Here is a 16,960-nt window from a genome sequence, read left to right as displayed (position 1 = left end):
CGGCTCTAACAGCCACTCCTCCGCTCCAGAACCCGGAAGTGCTGCAGAATGTAGAATCTACGTTCTGTGGCATTTCAATTTACTTTTCCACAGACCGTAGATTCTACGTTCTGTGGCACTTAAAGGGTTAATATAAAAAGTAAAAGAAATCCCAGTACCAACATATATACGCCCCATACAGGTAGCAGCAAAGAATACAAACACACTTCAGAATGGAGTAAATACAGTGGAATAAAACAATCACAGTGATGACCCGTATCTTAACTAGTATAGTTGTGGGACCCGGAATTGATCACTGAAGAGTAAATGCATTTATTGGCTCAGTCAAATACACAGTACTGGAGAGGATAAGGACCTGAATTTTGGCAGAAGAAAGGGGTATATTTCTGTTGTGGTCCTGAGAAAGAAACAGTATGTCCTGGCCAGGAATTCAGTGTGACCTCTGCCTTGGGAGACTGGATGCAGACTGAAGGTGTTGAGATAAATGTTACATGGAGGAAGGGATCAAGGATACAGTGTGGCTTCACATTATTTTAGCCTAAATATCAATGTTACACAATGATACTAGAAGAAGTGAAAGGATGTGATGATCAAATCCAAGGGCTAATCTTTTGTTAGATCTGTAGGTCTGAACTCTCAGCTGTGTAAAAGTTCCTTGATGAGTGATTTGTTGTGTACAGACAATGTAAAGTAGAATACATTCTTATCAGCGTTCCCCCAAGTCTTTATACAGTCATAGAGTTGTCTCATCTTCTCCTGGGAGGTGCTCTTGCTTCTCACTGTGTCGTACTGTTCCTGGGTCAGGATCTCATTATCCAGGAGATCATCCAGGACTGGATCAATGTGGGACATGTTGGCAATCAGAGCTGCTCGGTGCTGATCAATAAAGTGCCGCCCATCTGTGAGAGAGGAGAAAAAGTCAAAAACAATTATGTCAACAATCTTATGGCACTTACAAGCTTGTGACTTTACTAGCTTGGAGCTTTGCTAGACTTAATTTCCTTTATTTTTATGGGCAGATTTGTCAAAGGTCAAATTTCGAATGTATTTGAATTTATTTAACTGTAATAAATTTGAATGTACTCAAAATTCAACCGGGAGGTTATTTCTAAAAGAATTTGATTATCTAAAATTCGATTGTTAATCGAAAATTCGAACTCACTTTTTGACCCTTAATAAATCTGTCCCTTAGGGGCATATTTATCAAGGGTCGAATTTCGAATTGAAAAAACGTCGAAATTCCAATTCAAAAAGACCAACCGAAATTAAGTCAAAGTTTTTTTGGGTCGAATAGGTCCGTATTTGGCCAAATTTGAATAGTAAATCAAAGGAATTGCACATTCAATCGAATTCGATTCAAAGTTTTTCCCAAAAAAAAACCTTAGAATTTTCAAAGTCTAAAGTTCAAAGTCTAAAGTCCTAATAGGTTCTAGGACGTCCCCCCATAGGCTAAAACGGCAATTTGGCAGGTTTTAGATGGCGAATGGTCGAAGTCGAATTTTTAAAGAGACAGTACATGATAAATTTCGATATTAGAATTTTTTAATTTTTTCCAAATTCGAATCAAATTTGGACTATTCCCTAAGTACACAAATTCAAATTTTTTTCATTCAAAAATTCACCTCGACCTTTGAATCTGCCCCAAGTGTCAAAGCACTCTCAATTTTATGTCCATTGTGACACTTGGTATTTGCACTCATAAGTAAACCCTAGTCTCCTATTTGAATACCTCTGAACATAGATTTTGGATTAACGAGCAGTTCCAACCATGTAGATATTGTTTGTTGTCTCCCCACAAACTCAAGGACACAGAAGAAAGAATATCATGTAGACTCAGGGTGAATGACCAGTTGAGATAATCTCTGTAGGCACCACTGTGTTGGTACCTACATTGGTATGTACTTAGGCTCAACAACCACTGAGTTATACACACTCGAAAATACTCTTCAACTCATCCATAAATTAGTTGTCAGGGACATTTTGAGTATACAGCATCTATCCCAGTGAAAAAAAACTATAGTTTTTATCCTGCTTGGCATGACTTCTATACTAGGCTAGATTACTTTTTAGTCTCCTCATGTGCACAGCTGCTTCCAGTATTCAATGGCGTTATTAGAGATCGATATTACATTGCAGCCCTAAAGAAGGTCTCATTGATGATTAAATGAGGAGATTTTAAAGTAAACATATAGGATATGCAAAAAAAAACAACTTTTGCAGGCCATAATGAATAATACATAGTTCTGATTTTACTTTGAGTTAAAAATTATCTTCAAAATCTTCAAAAATGTCCACTTGATTGGAGTTTCCCTATAAATCTGTTATGGTCCCTGTTTGTGTTTCAAATGAGGGGTGGGCGTCTCATAACGGTCCCTGCCCGAAGCACAGTAGGAAGGGGACAACCAATCACAGCCCTGCAGTCACACGAGCACATACAGGATTCAGTTCCCTATCAGGTCCTGCTCGCTGCTGATTGGTTCCTGTCCTACAGTGCAGTGAGCTGATTGCTGAGGCAGCAGCAAGTGGAAAAATTCCACATCCGATCCTCTCTCTGCTTCACTGCAGTCTCAAGTTTGAAGTCAATGGGGCAGCTCCATATATTGTACATCTTTATAATCCTTAGGATAGCGGGACAGGGTACCATGTTCCACATGTTGAAAACAACATAATATTGCAAGAACAACGTTTGAGGAAAAATACCAACCTTCTGTCACCTTTGTTTTTATTTCCAAGTCTTCTAAAAGAAAAAACAACAGTGGAGGAGACATTAATCCAATAGACCAAAGCATCTCTTTAGCATCTTTCAGCATAAGATAGAAGATGTATTAGAGCTCACTCTATTAAAATCACCAGACATCATGTCTCTCTACAAGCAGAAATTGTGCAAAAAGCTGTTTTTTTGTTAGATTTTGTTTGTACTGGAATCAGTCATTTGAGTGAGCTCTACTACATCTGCTAGGAAAGGAGCCCCCCTATAAGATATATTGGATCTAACTGTCAGTAAATATCTGACACCCAACTGCTGCATGAAGACAGAATGAAGAGAAACAGATGCTGAGAGAGGAATAGTGAATATAAACTTGATTATTTCAGAAACAGGGCAGAATATTTAATTGATTGTATTTATAAAGTTTCTTATTTCAGTATGATGAAACTTACATTTTCTTATTCGCAATAGTTCCTCTCTAAATAGAAGAACATTAAAGAAAAAACACCCACATCATAAAGTTCAGAATGGGGAGGGCTACTTCAATAGTGCCGAGAGGGCAATTTCATTTTCTGCACTAAAAGACATACATTTCTTGTGAAAGGTTTGTGTCCAATACAATATTGCTACATCAGATCAGAATCAATCCTAAGAAAGTCAATGAGCTTAGAATCTATTTTTTATTTCAAATGTAAGAAATTGTTGCAAATAAGGGGTGACATTTTCAATTTCCAAAAGAAATTCAGTCAGCTGACCTCTCTAATTTATATTTGTTACATTATTTTTCTATATATAAATATATTTCCTCTGTTTGTTTGGAAGTGACCTCGTTACCCTTAAATTAAAAAGGCAGAGTATTTCTTTACAAAATGTTTGTAAATGAGTCCCAGAAACCTTTTAATATAACAAACCTGAAAAATTCAGATAGGTACATTTGTCTTTTTACTATACACACCAAGCTGAAATCCTTTGCTATAGGATTTTTTACAAAATTTACAACCCACACTACAAACTTCTATTTCCTCAAAATTCTTGGATACAATCAATATGAATTACATGGGTATTTATATATTTGGTTAAATATCTGGCTACATCTGATCATAAATCTTTTGGAATTTTAATATAAATAGTAGTAGACTACTGCCAGAACACATAAGTTTTGTGAAGCAAAATGTATTTCTTTGTACACAAAACATTAAAGGAGACGTATAGCATAAGTGAAAAAACCCTAATTTTGTAGGCAATTATAAGTAATATATGGTGTTGCTTTTACATGGGGCTAAACATTAATATTATCTTTAAAAATAGCCCCTTTATTGGAGCTCCCTATAGATGTTCTCTGGTCCCTGTCTGTGTTTCACATGAGGGGTGGGCGTGTCCCTGCCAGAAGCACAGTAGGAGGGGGACAGACAATCACAGCCCTGCAGTCACACAAGCACAGACAGGCTTCAGTTCCCTATCAGGTCCTGCTAGCTGCTGATTGGTTCCTGTCCTACAGTGCAGTGAGCTGAGTGCACAGCCTGGGAATTCAGGGAGCAGCAAGTGGAAGAGAAGGGAGGGATTATTAGGGGTTTTTGCAGAAATATTCAATAAATCAGCCTGAAACACTACTTTTTTAAGCACAATTCTTCTATATCTAAATGAGTATAATGCACTGGTACATTCTTAGTTTTTACACTGAATGTCCCCTTTAAAACACAGATCTATAGTACAACTAGTGATTTTTACATAAGTTATACATAAGAGAAGGGATGGTGCAAGTAGACACATGAAACATGAAAGTTACCTGTCCTGAGCTGAGTTCGCCATGTCGATGTATTTTCTCCTTGACATGTCAATTTTAGGTAAATGTTATCCTGTATTTCCTTAAGGTATATCTCACTGTAAGGATACAGCTCTGAGTTGAAATCCAAATACAGCTCAAGCTCCTAAAAGAGAACAGATATTTACTCAAGTGAAAGATGAAATTTTGTGTGAAAAACACAAATGTGCAAGTGCATTATACTCACCTAACTTTAGAATTAATTTGCTTACAAAAATATATCTTTGGTGCTGAAAAATTCCAGCAAAAACCCCACTAGTCCCACTCATCTATTCCACTTGCTTCCGCCTCCTTTCCCAGGCTGTGCAGGGGAGCCAGTGGCTCTCAGCTCACTGCACTGTAGGACAGGAACCAATCAGTAGCTAGCAGGACCTGATAGGGAACTGAAGCCTGTCTGTGCTTGTGTGACTGCAGGGCTGTGATTGGCTGTCCCCCTCCTACTGTGCTTCTGGCAGGGACCATTAGGACACACCCACTCTTCATTTGAAACACAGACATGGACTGTTACAGATCTATAGGGAGCCCCAAAAAGGTGGTATTTTTGAAGATATTAACTTGTAGCCCCAAGTAAAACAAAACTGTATATTATTTATTATTGCCTAAAAAATGTTTCTACGTATCTGTCAGGATCTGCTGGTAATTGAACTCTAGTCACTGTGTTCCCATTTGCCTGCATTACCTCAGTGAGCCACTGAAAGCATAAACCACTTGCACGGACTAGTTTCTATAATGGGTCTTTTACATTCCTTTCTAAACAGTGCCCTCCTCCAAACTCGTTTGATTCATCTGTTCTTGATCAAGCAATTTGGGGCCTTTATAACCCTGTTTCCTGCATCTCCCAGTTGCTTGATCATTGTATCCCACAAACCTGACCCAGCCCGTTAATCTGTTCCTGCTTGTGCCCTGCCTGATTCCTGATCTGAGTCCTTGTCCTTGTTCCTGAGCCCTGCCTGTTTTTGACTGATCTCCTGGTACTGACTTCGGCCTGTTCCCTGGTTTCTCCTTTGTCTGCAAACTGCCCAAGACCTCGGCCTGCCTACCAGATTTCCCTTGCTTGCTCCCTGTCCAGAACTCGGCCTGTTTAATGGACTCTGATTACTTGCCTCCTGCCTCTGACCCCTGGCTTGTTAAAAGTACTTTTTTGTTTATTTTTAACCTGCTACATTGTTCTTTATCATCTTCATTTATAACATGTCATCTGCCTATTATCATGCTCCATTCCTGCATTACCCTCGTTATACAACACATAGGCTCCTACCAGCCAACCACAGACCTGTGGTCAGTCCTTACAGTATCTCCTTTAAGGCTTATAAGTAGGGATGTAGCGAACTGTTCGCCCGCGAACTAGTTCGCGCGAACTTCGACCGTTCGCGTCCGCCGAATGTTCGCGAACGTTTGGGAACGTTCGCATTTTGAGTTCGCGTTCGATTCGAATACAAGTCGTTCGACCATTCGACCATTCGAATTCCTTCGACCGCTAAAAATCGAACGATTTCCATTCGTTCGAACGATTGTAAGCATTCGATCGAATGAAAAGCATTCGATCGAATAGCTTCGATCGTTCGATTCTAATGAAAATCCTTCGATCGAACGATTAAAATCCTTCGATCGTTCGATTCGAACGATTTTAGCGGGTGTTCGAAGTTCGCGAACTGTCCGCGAACGTTCGCATTTTTTGCCGGTGTTCGCGAACGGCGTTCGCGAACACCAAATCGGCAGTTCGCTACATCCCTACTTATAAGACATGGATTGTTACATGCACTAGAGCCAGGGCCAGATTTCCTTTTCACCTGCCCCTAGGCCGTGCCCATATTCCGCACCCCTGGGCCGCTCGGTCCTAGTGCCGGCACTGCCCCCTCCTCGTGAGTGCACACAAACAATCGCAGGAGCACTGGGGAGCTGTGCGTACCCAGTGCTCCACAGAAAGCAGCTGGGCGGCATGCCGTCTCTCACATTTTGCCGCCCTAGGCCTGGGCCTTTGTGGCCTTGCCACAAATCCATGCCTGACTACAGCTTGGGAATAGCCAAGAATGAACCTTCCTGTGGAGTGTGTGTGTGTTATTATTTGACTGAGCACACATAATAAAGGTGATAAACTATGGAATAAATGGGACTCTGCACCAAAATAATTCTGAGAAAGTATAACTTGTAAAAATCATTCCATTTGCATTGAGCACCAGTGATAAGCAACATTTTTCACCTAGTTACACCGCAAAAATGATGCCATAGACTCCAAAGGTGAAAAAAATTGTCAAAAAAATTTTGTTGCTCCTCAAGAAATGTTGTTGCCCATAGATTCCAATGCATTTTGACAAATTTTTGCCATTTCACGATTTTTTGGAGAAGCAAAAAAGGCCAGATTCACCCATCATTATTGAGCACTTTTTAATTTTCACCCTTTTTTACACTCCAGGGTAACCCAAACACTGGCACCGTTACCTCTAAAGTTTTTATTAAACCCACGGCTGGGAATACGGTATTCAGAGCAAGCCGTTGACAGCCAAACACTATTAACTATTCTAAAACTATTAACATCAACATACGGACAGTTTATTAGGTACCATAAGAATTGTTCCAATGTAAAGTTATTTGAAGAACAATCTACTTGATTGAAAAAGAGACTAAATGCTCAAGGTTATTCCAAAAACACAATACATTAGGCACATTTAAAAGCTGGAGAATTGAATTGAGATGAACTATTGCCAAGTTTATCCCATATTAGAAAATACAGGTGTCAGCAAGATTTGAATCATATTTCTTTTTCTACTGAATATTCTTTGGAATCGAATGAGATCTATCATATTGTCAAACAATTTCTTCCCATGATGTATAGTGATCCGAAATTAAATTACATACTGCGAAACCATTCTATCAAATTTGTTTCTTGGAAAGCACTGACTTTAGCTAATAAACTGGCCCCCACTATGATAACCTCTTCTGCCAAGTCTTCTTCTCAATCCAATTGGCTCAATATGGTTGGTACTTACCCATGTGGAGCTATTGCCAAAAGTGTCACTTTTAAATCAAATGTTACACATAAAGAATACAAAATGAGACATTATGGCAACTGTAACTCCAAAGGTATAGTATATTTATTGGACTCCCTAAACTGCCATAAGCAATATGTTGGCCACACTTTTTGTTAGAATATCTAAAGAGTGTACTGCTATTCTGGGTTAACTCAGAATTCACAACTAAAATTTGAAAAACCCCTAATTTTGTAGGCAATTATAAGTAATATATGGTGTTGCTTTTACATGGTGCTAAAAATTAATATTATCTTTAAAAATATCCCCTTTATTGGAGCTCCCTATAGATGTTCTCTGGTCCCTGTCTGTGTTTCAAATGAGGGGTGGGCGTGTCCTAACGGTCCCTGCCAGAAGCACAGTAGGAGGGGGACAGCCAATCACAGCCCTGCAGTCACACAAGCACAGACAGGCTTCAGTTCCCTATCAGGTCCTGCTAGCTGCTGATTGGTTCCTGTCCTACAGTGCAGTGAGCTGAGTGCACAACCTGGGAATTCAGGGAGCAGCAAGTGGAAGAGAAGGGAGGGATTATTAGGGTTTTTGCAGAAATATTCAATAAATCAGCCTGAAACACTACTTTTTAAGCACAATTCTTCTATATCTAAATGAGTATAATGCACTGGTACATTCTTATTTTTTACACAATAAGTCTCCTTTAAAGCACAATTCTTCTATATCTAAATGAGTGTAATGCACTGGTACATTTTTATGTTTAACACAAAATATCTCCATTAAGGCCTTTCTATAATTCGGAACTTTCTGGATAACAGGTTTCCAGATAACGAATCCTATACCTGTATTTCAGGATGACATTACAAATTTCTGCAAAAACCCTACTAGTCCCGCCCCTCTGTTCCACTTCCTGCTGCCTCCTTTCCCAGGCTGTGCAGGGGAGTGTAGTGAGCTCCAGTAAAGGGGCCAGCACCATACATTATTTATAATTGCCTACAAGATTGGATGGATTTCATATAGATATGAAACATGGCTAATTATTCTGCAGATGGAAGTCTGCACAGGTATTTGTACCAAACTTACCTCTGGTATAATGTCTGCATCCTCCGGTCCCCCCACAATGTATATTTTCTCAGCATATATAGTGCTGGTCCGAGGAGGTTTGTCCACCCGGTAAAAGCCATTTTCTGTCTCCTTATTGTGCACAGCCTAAACACAATATATATAAATTAGCCACATATCAGATATCTCAATGTTCTGACTCTCTGAGAGAAACGTGGGAATTTATTTACCTGCTTTAATGAGAGATCATGTGGCATCAAGTAGAGATGAATGGTGTAACCTGTTTTGTATCTGCTGTATAACAGGACAACGCCGTGAGTCGGGGTGTTCCTCTGATTTCCATTAGGTGATGGTTGTAACATAATGACCCACACTGGGGAGAAGGTGGGATTTTCCAGAACAACATAAAAAGGCTCAACTTTGGTTGGTGATTCCAGGATCATATTGTCATCTTTATAATGAGCCACTCTAAACATTGCTGTATCCACGTCTCCTCCTGTGGGGGAATCACATGATTGGCCTCTAGTATTACCATGATTAATAAGAGCAAACAACAAGAGTTTTATCTATGGACAACCTATAAGTAAGTGTGAGCAGAATACTGTAGCTAATGATGTGCTGTTCATGGTTAACCCTTTAAGTGCCAGCAGAATTTCACATTTTGGTTATGCGAAATGCCAGCCATTTTTTAACCATTTTATGCTCTCTCATTTTAGGGGCATTTTCTGAGGGGAAACCTATAGTTTACCTAGGAAAACTATACATTGTTTTATGCAGAAGAAACTGAGCTTTCTAAATCTGCCTGAGTTTTCATGTATTTCCACATCTGCAAAAAGATTTATATTATATACGCTTAATAACAAAAAAAAGAGAAATTCCTATTTTTCATTGTTTATGAATTTATACCAGAAAAATATTTCATTTTACGCATGAAAATCCAACTGATTTGGAAAGCTTTCTGTCTCTCGAACGTGCCAATACCAGATATGTATAGTTTTAGCAGATTTATGACTTCTGTACAGCATAAACGCCCTGCAGTATATTACCAAATTTAGAAAGCACTAAGGCAGAAAATGGCATACTTTAGATTCCAAGTCAAAAAAATCCTGAAACAGTAGGTTTACCCCAGAAAACCATTTATTTTTGAAAAGTACACATTCTGCTGATTCCAACATGGGTAACTATGTCTCTCTACTCCTAACTACCAAACATCAAAGCTTGTCTGAACATAGCAGATTTTATAGAATGTTTTCAAAATTCTGAAAAATCACTTCAAAGGTTTTATTTTGCTGCTCCGCATATCACACACTATTAGATACCAAGAAAAAGCACCTGAATATGATTACCAGGGGTCCACTGAACAGTTTGATGCCCATTATGCATAGGTTTACCAAAGTATCTGACATTTAGAGACACCAATATGAAGTTAGCACATACAAATAGTCCTGTGGGTAACCTCAGCTAATGAAAAATCAACACATTGACTGCATTTTTTGTGGGGTAAAAACACAGAAATATATGTTTACACCCACCCCCCTGTGTGCCTCAAAGCTTGAACTTTACAGCATTGTATCATCCATGTATTATTACCAGTATAAAGCATCCTAAATATGAGCATGGGAGTCTACTAAACAGTTTGATGCCCAATATGCATAGATTTACCAAGCTATGTGGCATACAGAGACCCCCAAGTCCAAATTGTGCATATGAATTTTCACATATGACACTCTGGCTACCAAAATATAAGCAAAAGTACACATTCTGACAAATCTAAGCCTGTAATTACATCTTTCTACTGCAAACTACCAAACCGCAAAGCTATGCTAAACATAATGCTTTTTTTGAAATCTCTAAAATAATAGTCCCAAAGCTTGCATTTTACCCTATTATATAGCCCACATTTCTTAACGTACCAGCAAAAGGCATCCTAAATATGAATGCCAGGGGTCTACTGAACAGTTTGATGCCTGATATGAAAAGATTTACCAAATGACCCCCAAATGAAAACGGTACATAAGAATTTTCACGTATGACACTTTCTTTTTTTTTTTATTTAATTTATTTATTCAGTTTTTTTTTTGTTAAAACAAAGAGTACAACATATAACAAAACAATACAGCAATAAATGTTTTCTCATTGTATGGTCGTCACAGCTCATTAAATACATTTATCTGTATGCACAGATACATAAAAAAGAAAAATAAACAACAAAGAAAGAAAAAAAAAATTTTTTTATTACCCTATTAGTTAATAAATAATAATAATAAAGAAATTAATACTGTCACCCCCTTCTTAATTGTCCTTCATTCTCTAGAAAATCACACCATTGTTTCCATAATTTATGGTGTTTATTCGTTTTACCTCTTTTTTTGCTATTATTTCTTCTATACCTCTTATTTCTTCAATTTCCTTAATCCATGATAATTTATTTATTGGTAATTTTGTTTTCCATTCATATTCCTTGCCACACCTATTATTAATTTAATTACTGAATCGGTAATAGTTTTCTTCTTTTTATAGTCGTAAAGCAATATAATTTGTGTTATGTCTGTATCTGATATATAGGTTCCCATTTTATCTGTTACAGATAGGACATATTCCCAAAATGGCCTGATCACCTCACATTCAAACCATAGGTGGTTATATGTTCCTTTCTCTTTTTCACATCTCCAACATACCTCGGGCATTCCATACATATTATGAAGTTTAGTTGGTGTGTAATACCATCTGGATATCAGCTTATAACTAAATTCTTGCAATTTTGTATCCTTTGATATCTCTATGTTAGCTTTACAAATATAGTTCCACTCTTGATCTGATAAGGATATGTTTAATTCCTCTTCCCATTTTTAAAAAAAACACGGTTTGCTTAATGATCCTTTAATTAGCTCCCTGTAAGTCCTCGAGAGGCTATGTTGTATTTTATCTCCTCTATCTATAAGTTTCTCAAACCATGTTAGGGGTCTTATAATATCCTCCAATCCTAACGAGCAGATAAAATGTCTTATCTGATTTAATACCCAATCCATTCTAGGGTGGTATCCATACTTTGCTATCAACTTTCCTATTGTGATTATCCCATCTTTCTCTATGAAGTCTTTTATTCTCAATATTTTACCTTCCTTTTCTTCCCATTTTTTCAATAATCTATCTTCTTTCCCTGGAACGAAGATGGGGTTGTCACACATTGGGCTCATCATCGATGGGTACGTAATTATATTTAATTTTCTATTTTTCCTTCCCCAAATCTTTAGAGTTGAAGCAACTGTAAGCTCTTTTTTATCTATTTTTGCGTCTTGTATTGTATTTAATCCAAAGGCAGCTCCTAGTAATATGCCTTCCTCTCCTCTTTCAGCATTAAACCATGGTGATGAATCATCTTCTAGAGCCCAGTTCAGTACCCTTGATATGTGAACTGCTTCATAATAGGTATGGAGACATGGGAAGCTCACTCCTCCTTCTTTTTTTTTCCCAATCAGATTCGCATAGGATACCCTTGGTGGTTTATCTTTCCAGACATATCTCATCATAATACTTTTTATTCTCGAAAAGAATCCCTTTGGTATGTATATTGGTAAGGCCTGAAATATATACAATATCTGTGGGAGAATCATCATTTTAATAATATTCATTCTTCCAAACCATGATATGTTAATGTTTTTGCATCTATCCAATTCTCTTTCTAATGTTTGGAACAATGGTACATAATTTCTAATATATAACTGGTTTACTTGAGATGTAATCTGGATTCCCAAATATTTAATTTCCTTATTTGACCATTTTAACAAAAACATTTTTTCCAATTGTTCTACCTCTTCCTTTTTCAAATTTAAATTTAATATTTCCGATTTTTTATAATTAATTTTAAAATTTGAGAATGTTCTATATCTCTCTAATATTTTCATAATGTTTGGTATTGTTATTTTAGGTTGGGATACATAAAGTAGTAAATCATCAGCAAATGCTGCTACTTTATGGTGGGTTCCCCTGATTTTAACTCCCTTTATGTCTTCGTCTTCTCTAATTGCAATGAGTAGGGTTTCAATACATAGAACAAATAATATGGGAGATAGGGGGCATCCCTGTCTGGTGCCATTCCCTATATTAATTTTTTCAGATAAAATACCATTAATCTTTATCTTCGCATTTGGGGTTATATATAATGACATTATTTTACTCAATAGCTTGTCTCCAAATCCCATATACCATAATACTTTTTCCATAAATTCCCAGGACAGTCTATCGAACACTTTTTCTGCATCCATTGATATAATTACCGCTCCCTGGTTTCTTTTTTGTATTGTCTTTATCAGATTTAATGTTCTAATTATATTATTTTTCCCTTCTCTCCTAGGTACAAATCCACATTGGTCCTTGTGTATCCGCATCGGTAAGTATTTTTGTAGCCTGACTGCTATGAGTTTAGCAAATATTTTTTGATCCAGGTTGATCAAGGAGATGGGTCTATAGCTAGCACACTCCGTCGGATCCTTCCCTTCTTTATATATGACCGTAATATGTGCTTCCTGTGACTCGGGATATTACTTTTTCTGTTTTGATCATTATATAATTGTAAAAGTGTTGTAAGTAACTCATTCTGAAATTTTTTGTAATACAAGGCAGTTAATCCATCCGGGCCAGGGCTTTTCCCTACAGTGAGTTCTCAAATTATTTTTATAAGTTCATTTTCAGTGAATGGTAGTTCTAAATTTTCAATTATCTCAGTAGGAATTCTTGGAATTTTAAGTGTTTGTAGGAAATTGGACATATCGATTTTCGCCAACATGTAATAAAAGGCACTAAGTTTGCCCAGGAGCAGTAACCAGTAGCAACCAATAATATGTTTGCTTTTAAACATGTGACCAGGAAATTCTACCTGTTTATTGGTTGCTATAGGTTACTGCCCCTGGGCAAACTTAGTGCCTTTAATTACATAACCCCATTTGACTGCTACAATACAAGCACCCGATATATGTTTTATGTGCCATGAGACCCCCCTTACAGTATGGAAAATGGACAATGCCTGCATTTCACCCCATTATAGACTCCACATTTTGTAGTCTACCAGCATAAAGCATCCTAAATGTGAATGCCGGGGATCTACTAAACAAGTTGATGCCCAATATGCATAGATTTACCAAACTATTTTGCACACAGAGACCCCCAAATGGATATATAACATAAAAAATTTCCATGGGCAAAATGAAGTAACAAAGAACAGAAAGAAAAGGTATAAAATCACCAAAATCCAACAAAACCACAAAAAGCAAAGATTTTTTTTCCCGTTTAGTGTAATCAACACTCAGAATCAAAGTTTGAATATTTTAGCATATTTTAGAGGTTTTACAGACAAGAATTAAGCAAACAACACCTTTGCAAAACTCAAAATGTAATAAAATGGCTAAAATGAACCAAAATCACCGGTTGCAGTATAATCACCTTAATAACATATAAAACTTATTGTGCAGTGCAATTAGTGAATACGCTATTCATAGTGATGGACGAATAAACTCGGCAGGCACGAATTTGCGGTGAATTCCCGTGTTTCGCCACCGGCGAATAAATTCGCAAATCTCTCGCGAAACTTTGGCGGTGAAAATTCACATGCGGCAATTTAAGTTTTTTACGTTTTTTCGTGAAAACCGTCGAAATGCTTGATTTTTTCGCGAAAAGGTACGAAACGCTTGATTTTGTGTGAAAATATCTGAAGTTCACAAATTTTTCATGAAAACTTCAGAATTTCAGAAATTTTTCGTGAAAACGTCTGAATTTCACAAATTTTTCATGAACTTTCTGTTTTCAAAATTTTTCGCGAAGTTTTCGCCCCGAAATTAGCAAATTTTTCGGCGAATCCATACGGGAAAGATTCACCCATTACTAGCTATTCGCAATGGCAATAAAACAGTTTTTTCAGGCAAACAAACTGACGATGCAAAAAAAATAAATAAACACATAATAGAGTATGTATGTACAATTGGCCAATTGCATGTTGTGTGCAAGCGTGTGTGTGCGCTATGAATGTGTGTGACTCCCCTGATCCCCCAAAAAATGTATGTGTGTAAGTGTGAATGTAAGTGTGAATTGCTAAAATAATTGTGTTTGTGGGGGGGCACTAACAAGGAGTAGAAGGCTCAGGATTGTCCATCAGGGCTGGAGGATGTGAAAGAACCGTCTTGACCCGTCTATCCAGTAAGTGGGCGGAGCAGGGGACCAAGAAGTGCGTGCAGCAGCAGAGCACGTCCATTGCATGTGTTCTGCTGCTGCCTTTGGGGCCCTTGGGCAATCACACCCCAGGGGCCACTCGTTCCCGGCACTTGCTCATTGCCTAGGGGCTGGGGAACGAGAAGGAACAGAACGAGCATCTTGAAAAGCCACTCCTCCTTTACCAAACCCTTTAATGCTGCAGAACATAGAATCTATGTTCTGTGGCATTTCAAGTGCCTTTTCCACAGAACGTAGATTCCATGTTCTGTGGCTCTTAAAGGTTTAATCAGTGAAAGGAAGGGGAGTAAGTAACATAAATACACAGCAAATAAAGTAAATAAATAACATAAATACACAGCACTTAGATAGTTAAATGATACCTTTAATTATGATTTATCCCCTCAATAGAAGACCAGGTCTGATTAGAGCTACAACATAGAGAAAAGAAAAAGAACCCCTCTTCTATCAAGTACCCAAATGGTCCGTTTCAATTAATCTATTTCAAAAATTAACAACAAAATTACATTATTCTCTATAAATTAACACCAAACTATCCTCACCCCAACTGGATTAGTACTTAAATAAAGTGCTAGTGCTATTAATTCAATTCATTAAGAAAAATTAATTGAATTCCATAGTTAATTAAGGTGCTAGTTAATTAAGTTCATAAAAAGGCAGATTAAATCAATTCTAATTAATTATCTGCCTACCATTCAATAAATTACCAATAATTGGATTAAGAGTGATAGACTGCCTAAAGTGCATTAGTGTTAAAATTTCAATAACTTAACAATGTTGAAAGTGCAAGTGCCATTGTACACTGATCAGGACTTATAACAATTAATTGTTGTTCAAAGGAAAATTAATTATTCACAAAAATTGATTAAAAAATATAAATAGATTTTTAATAAATTTTGGTGACTAGTTAATTTTCCTTTGAACAACAATTAATTGTAATAAGTCCTGGTCGGTGGGCAATGGCACTTGCACTTTATTGAATGGTAGACAGATAATTAATTAGAATTGATTTAATCTGCCTTTTTATATTAACTTGATTAACTAGCACCTTAATTAACTATGGAATTCAATTAATTTTTCTTAATGTATTAAATTAATAGCACTAGCAATATTTTTAATAAGTACTAATCCAGTTGGGGTGAGGATAGTTTGGTGTTAATTGATAGAGAATAATGTGATTTTGTAGTTAAATTTGGAAATAGATTAATTGAAATGGACTATTGGGATACTTGATAGAAGAGGGGTTCTGTATCTTTTCTCTCCATTGTTATAAATACACAACACATAAAGTAAATAAATAAATACACAGTACATAAAGCACAGGATCAGGTGCACGGAACAGCCCATATCAGTTGGGTGATACAACCAATATGATCTTCTGGTGTTGGCCCACGGTGTAGTGAATAAGTGCAAATGTGCTGTACAAGTGTACTGTTACCAACACAATGTAAATTCAGTCAGTAGTGGCTGATAAACCACCAGCAAAATTATTATTTAAAAAGGACTGTTGCCATAAACACTAGAAAATACACAATAAAGGGCACCGTATATATCTAACGGATATTGGATTATTTTACAGAGACAGTTTAACTGTCCCAAACCCTATTTATTTGTTTGTATTTATTTTATGGAGACAGAGTTACTGTTGATAAATCCTATTGGTTTGTGTCAGTGAGACAGTGTTACTGATAAATCCTATTGGTTTGTGTCAGTGAGACAGTGTTACTGATAAATCCTATTGGTTTGTGTCAGTGAGACAGTGTTATTGATAAATCCTATTGGTTTGTGTCAGTGAGACAGTGTTACTGTTGATAAATCCTATTGGTTTGTTTCTCAGGGTGACACTTACCTTTCAGACACACGTAGTGGGGCAGATACACTGCTGATACTCGCCCAGATTTGACTGTGATGTTGAAAAGGGGCCCCACGATATCATATGTGTATTGTTGCAGGTGCTCCAGGAATTCCACCCAGGAACCAATTTCAATGTCAATATTGGCCGGTGATTCCACACGGAACTGTAATCCTGTCTCTGAGCAGCGGAAGAGACCTTCCCCCGGCACAACTAACCTGGAACACAATGGGTTAGTGTGAGAAACATCCTACAGAAACAGCCTGACTGTGCCCCTAACACTGAGCAACCAAACTTACTGTTTAGAAGTGCAACTA

At 37.3% G+C, this 16,960-nt stretch overlaps 1 protein-coding gene across 1 annotated transcript in view; it reads right to left on the bottom strand.

The window, feature by feature from the left end:
* Window positions 1-296: 296 nt before the first annotated feature.
* The window catches only part of LOC108703849, a 40,750-nt gene continuing 24,086 nt past the window's right edge, over window positions 297-16,960 (bottom strand). Inside the window, exons 4-9 of the mRNA XM_041576563.1 lie at window positions 16,641-16,861; window positions 8,800-9,065; window positions 8,591-8,716; window positions 4,494-4,635; window positions 2,705-2,737; window positions 297-899 (exon numbers count right to left, since the gene is read on the bottom strand). Coding sequence (XP_041432497.1) covers window positions 637-899; window positions 2,705-2,737; window positions 4,494-4,635; window positions 8,591-8,716; window positions 8,800-9,065; window positions 16,641-16,861 — 1,051 coding nt within the window. The 3' untranslated portion in view covers window positions 297-636. The remainder of the gene's footprint in view (window positions 900-2,704; window positions 2,738-4,493; window positions 4,636-8,590; window positions 8,717-8,799; window positions 9,066-16,640; window positions 16,862-16,960) is intronic.

Source organism: Xenopus laevis, chromosome 9_10L, assembly GCF_017654675.1.
Source record: "Xenopus laevis strain J_2021 chromosome 9_10L, Xenopus_laevis_v10.1, whole genome shotgun sequence".
NCBI lineage: Eukaryota > Metazoa > Chordata > Amphibia > Anura > Pipidae > Xenopus > Xenopus laevis.
Note: the sequence above shows the minus strand (reverse complement) of the source record. Positions and strands in the feature narration are given on the sequence as shown.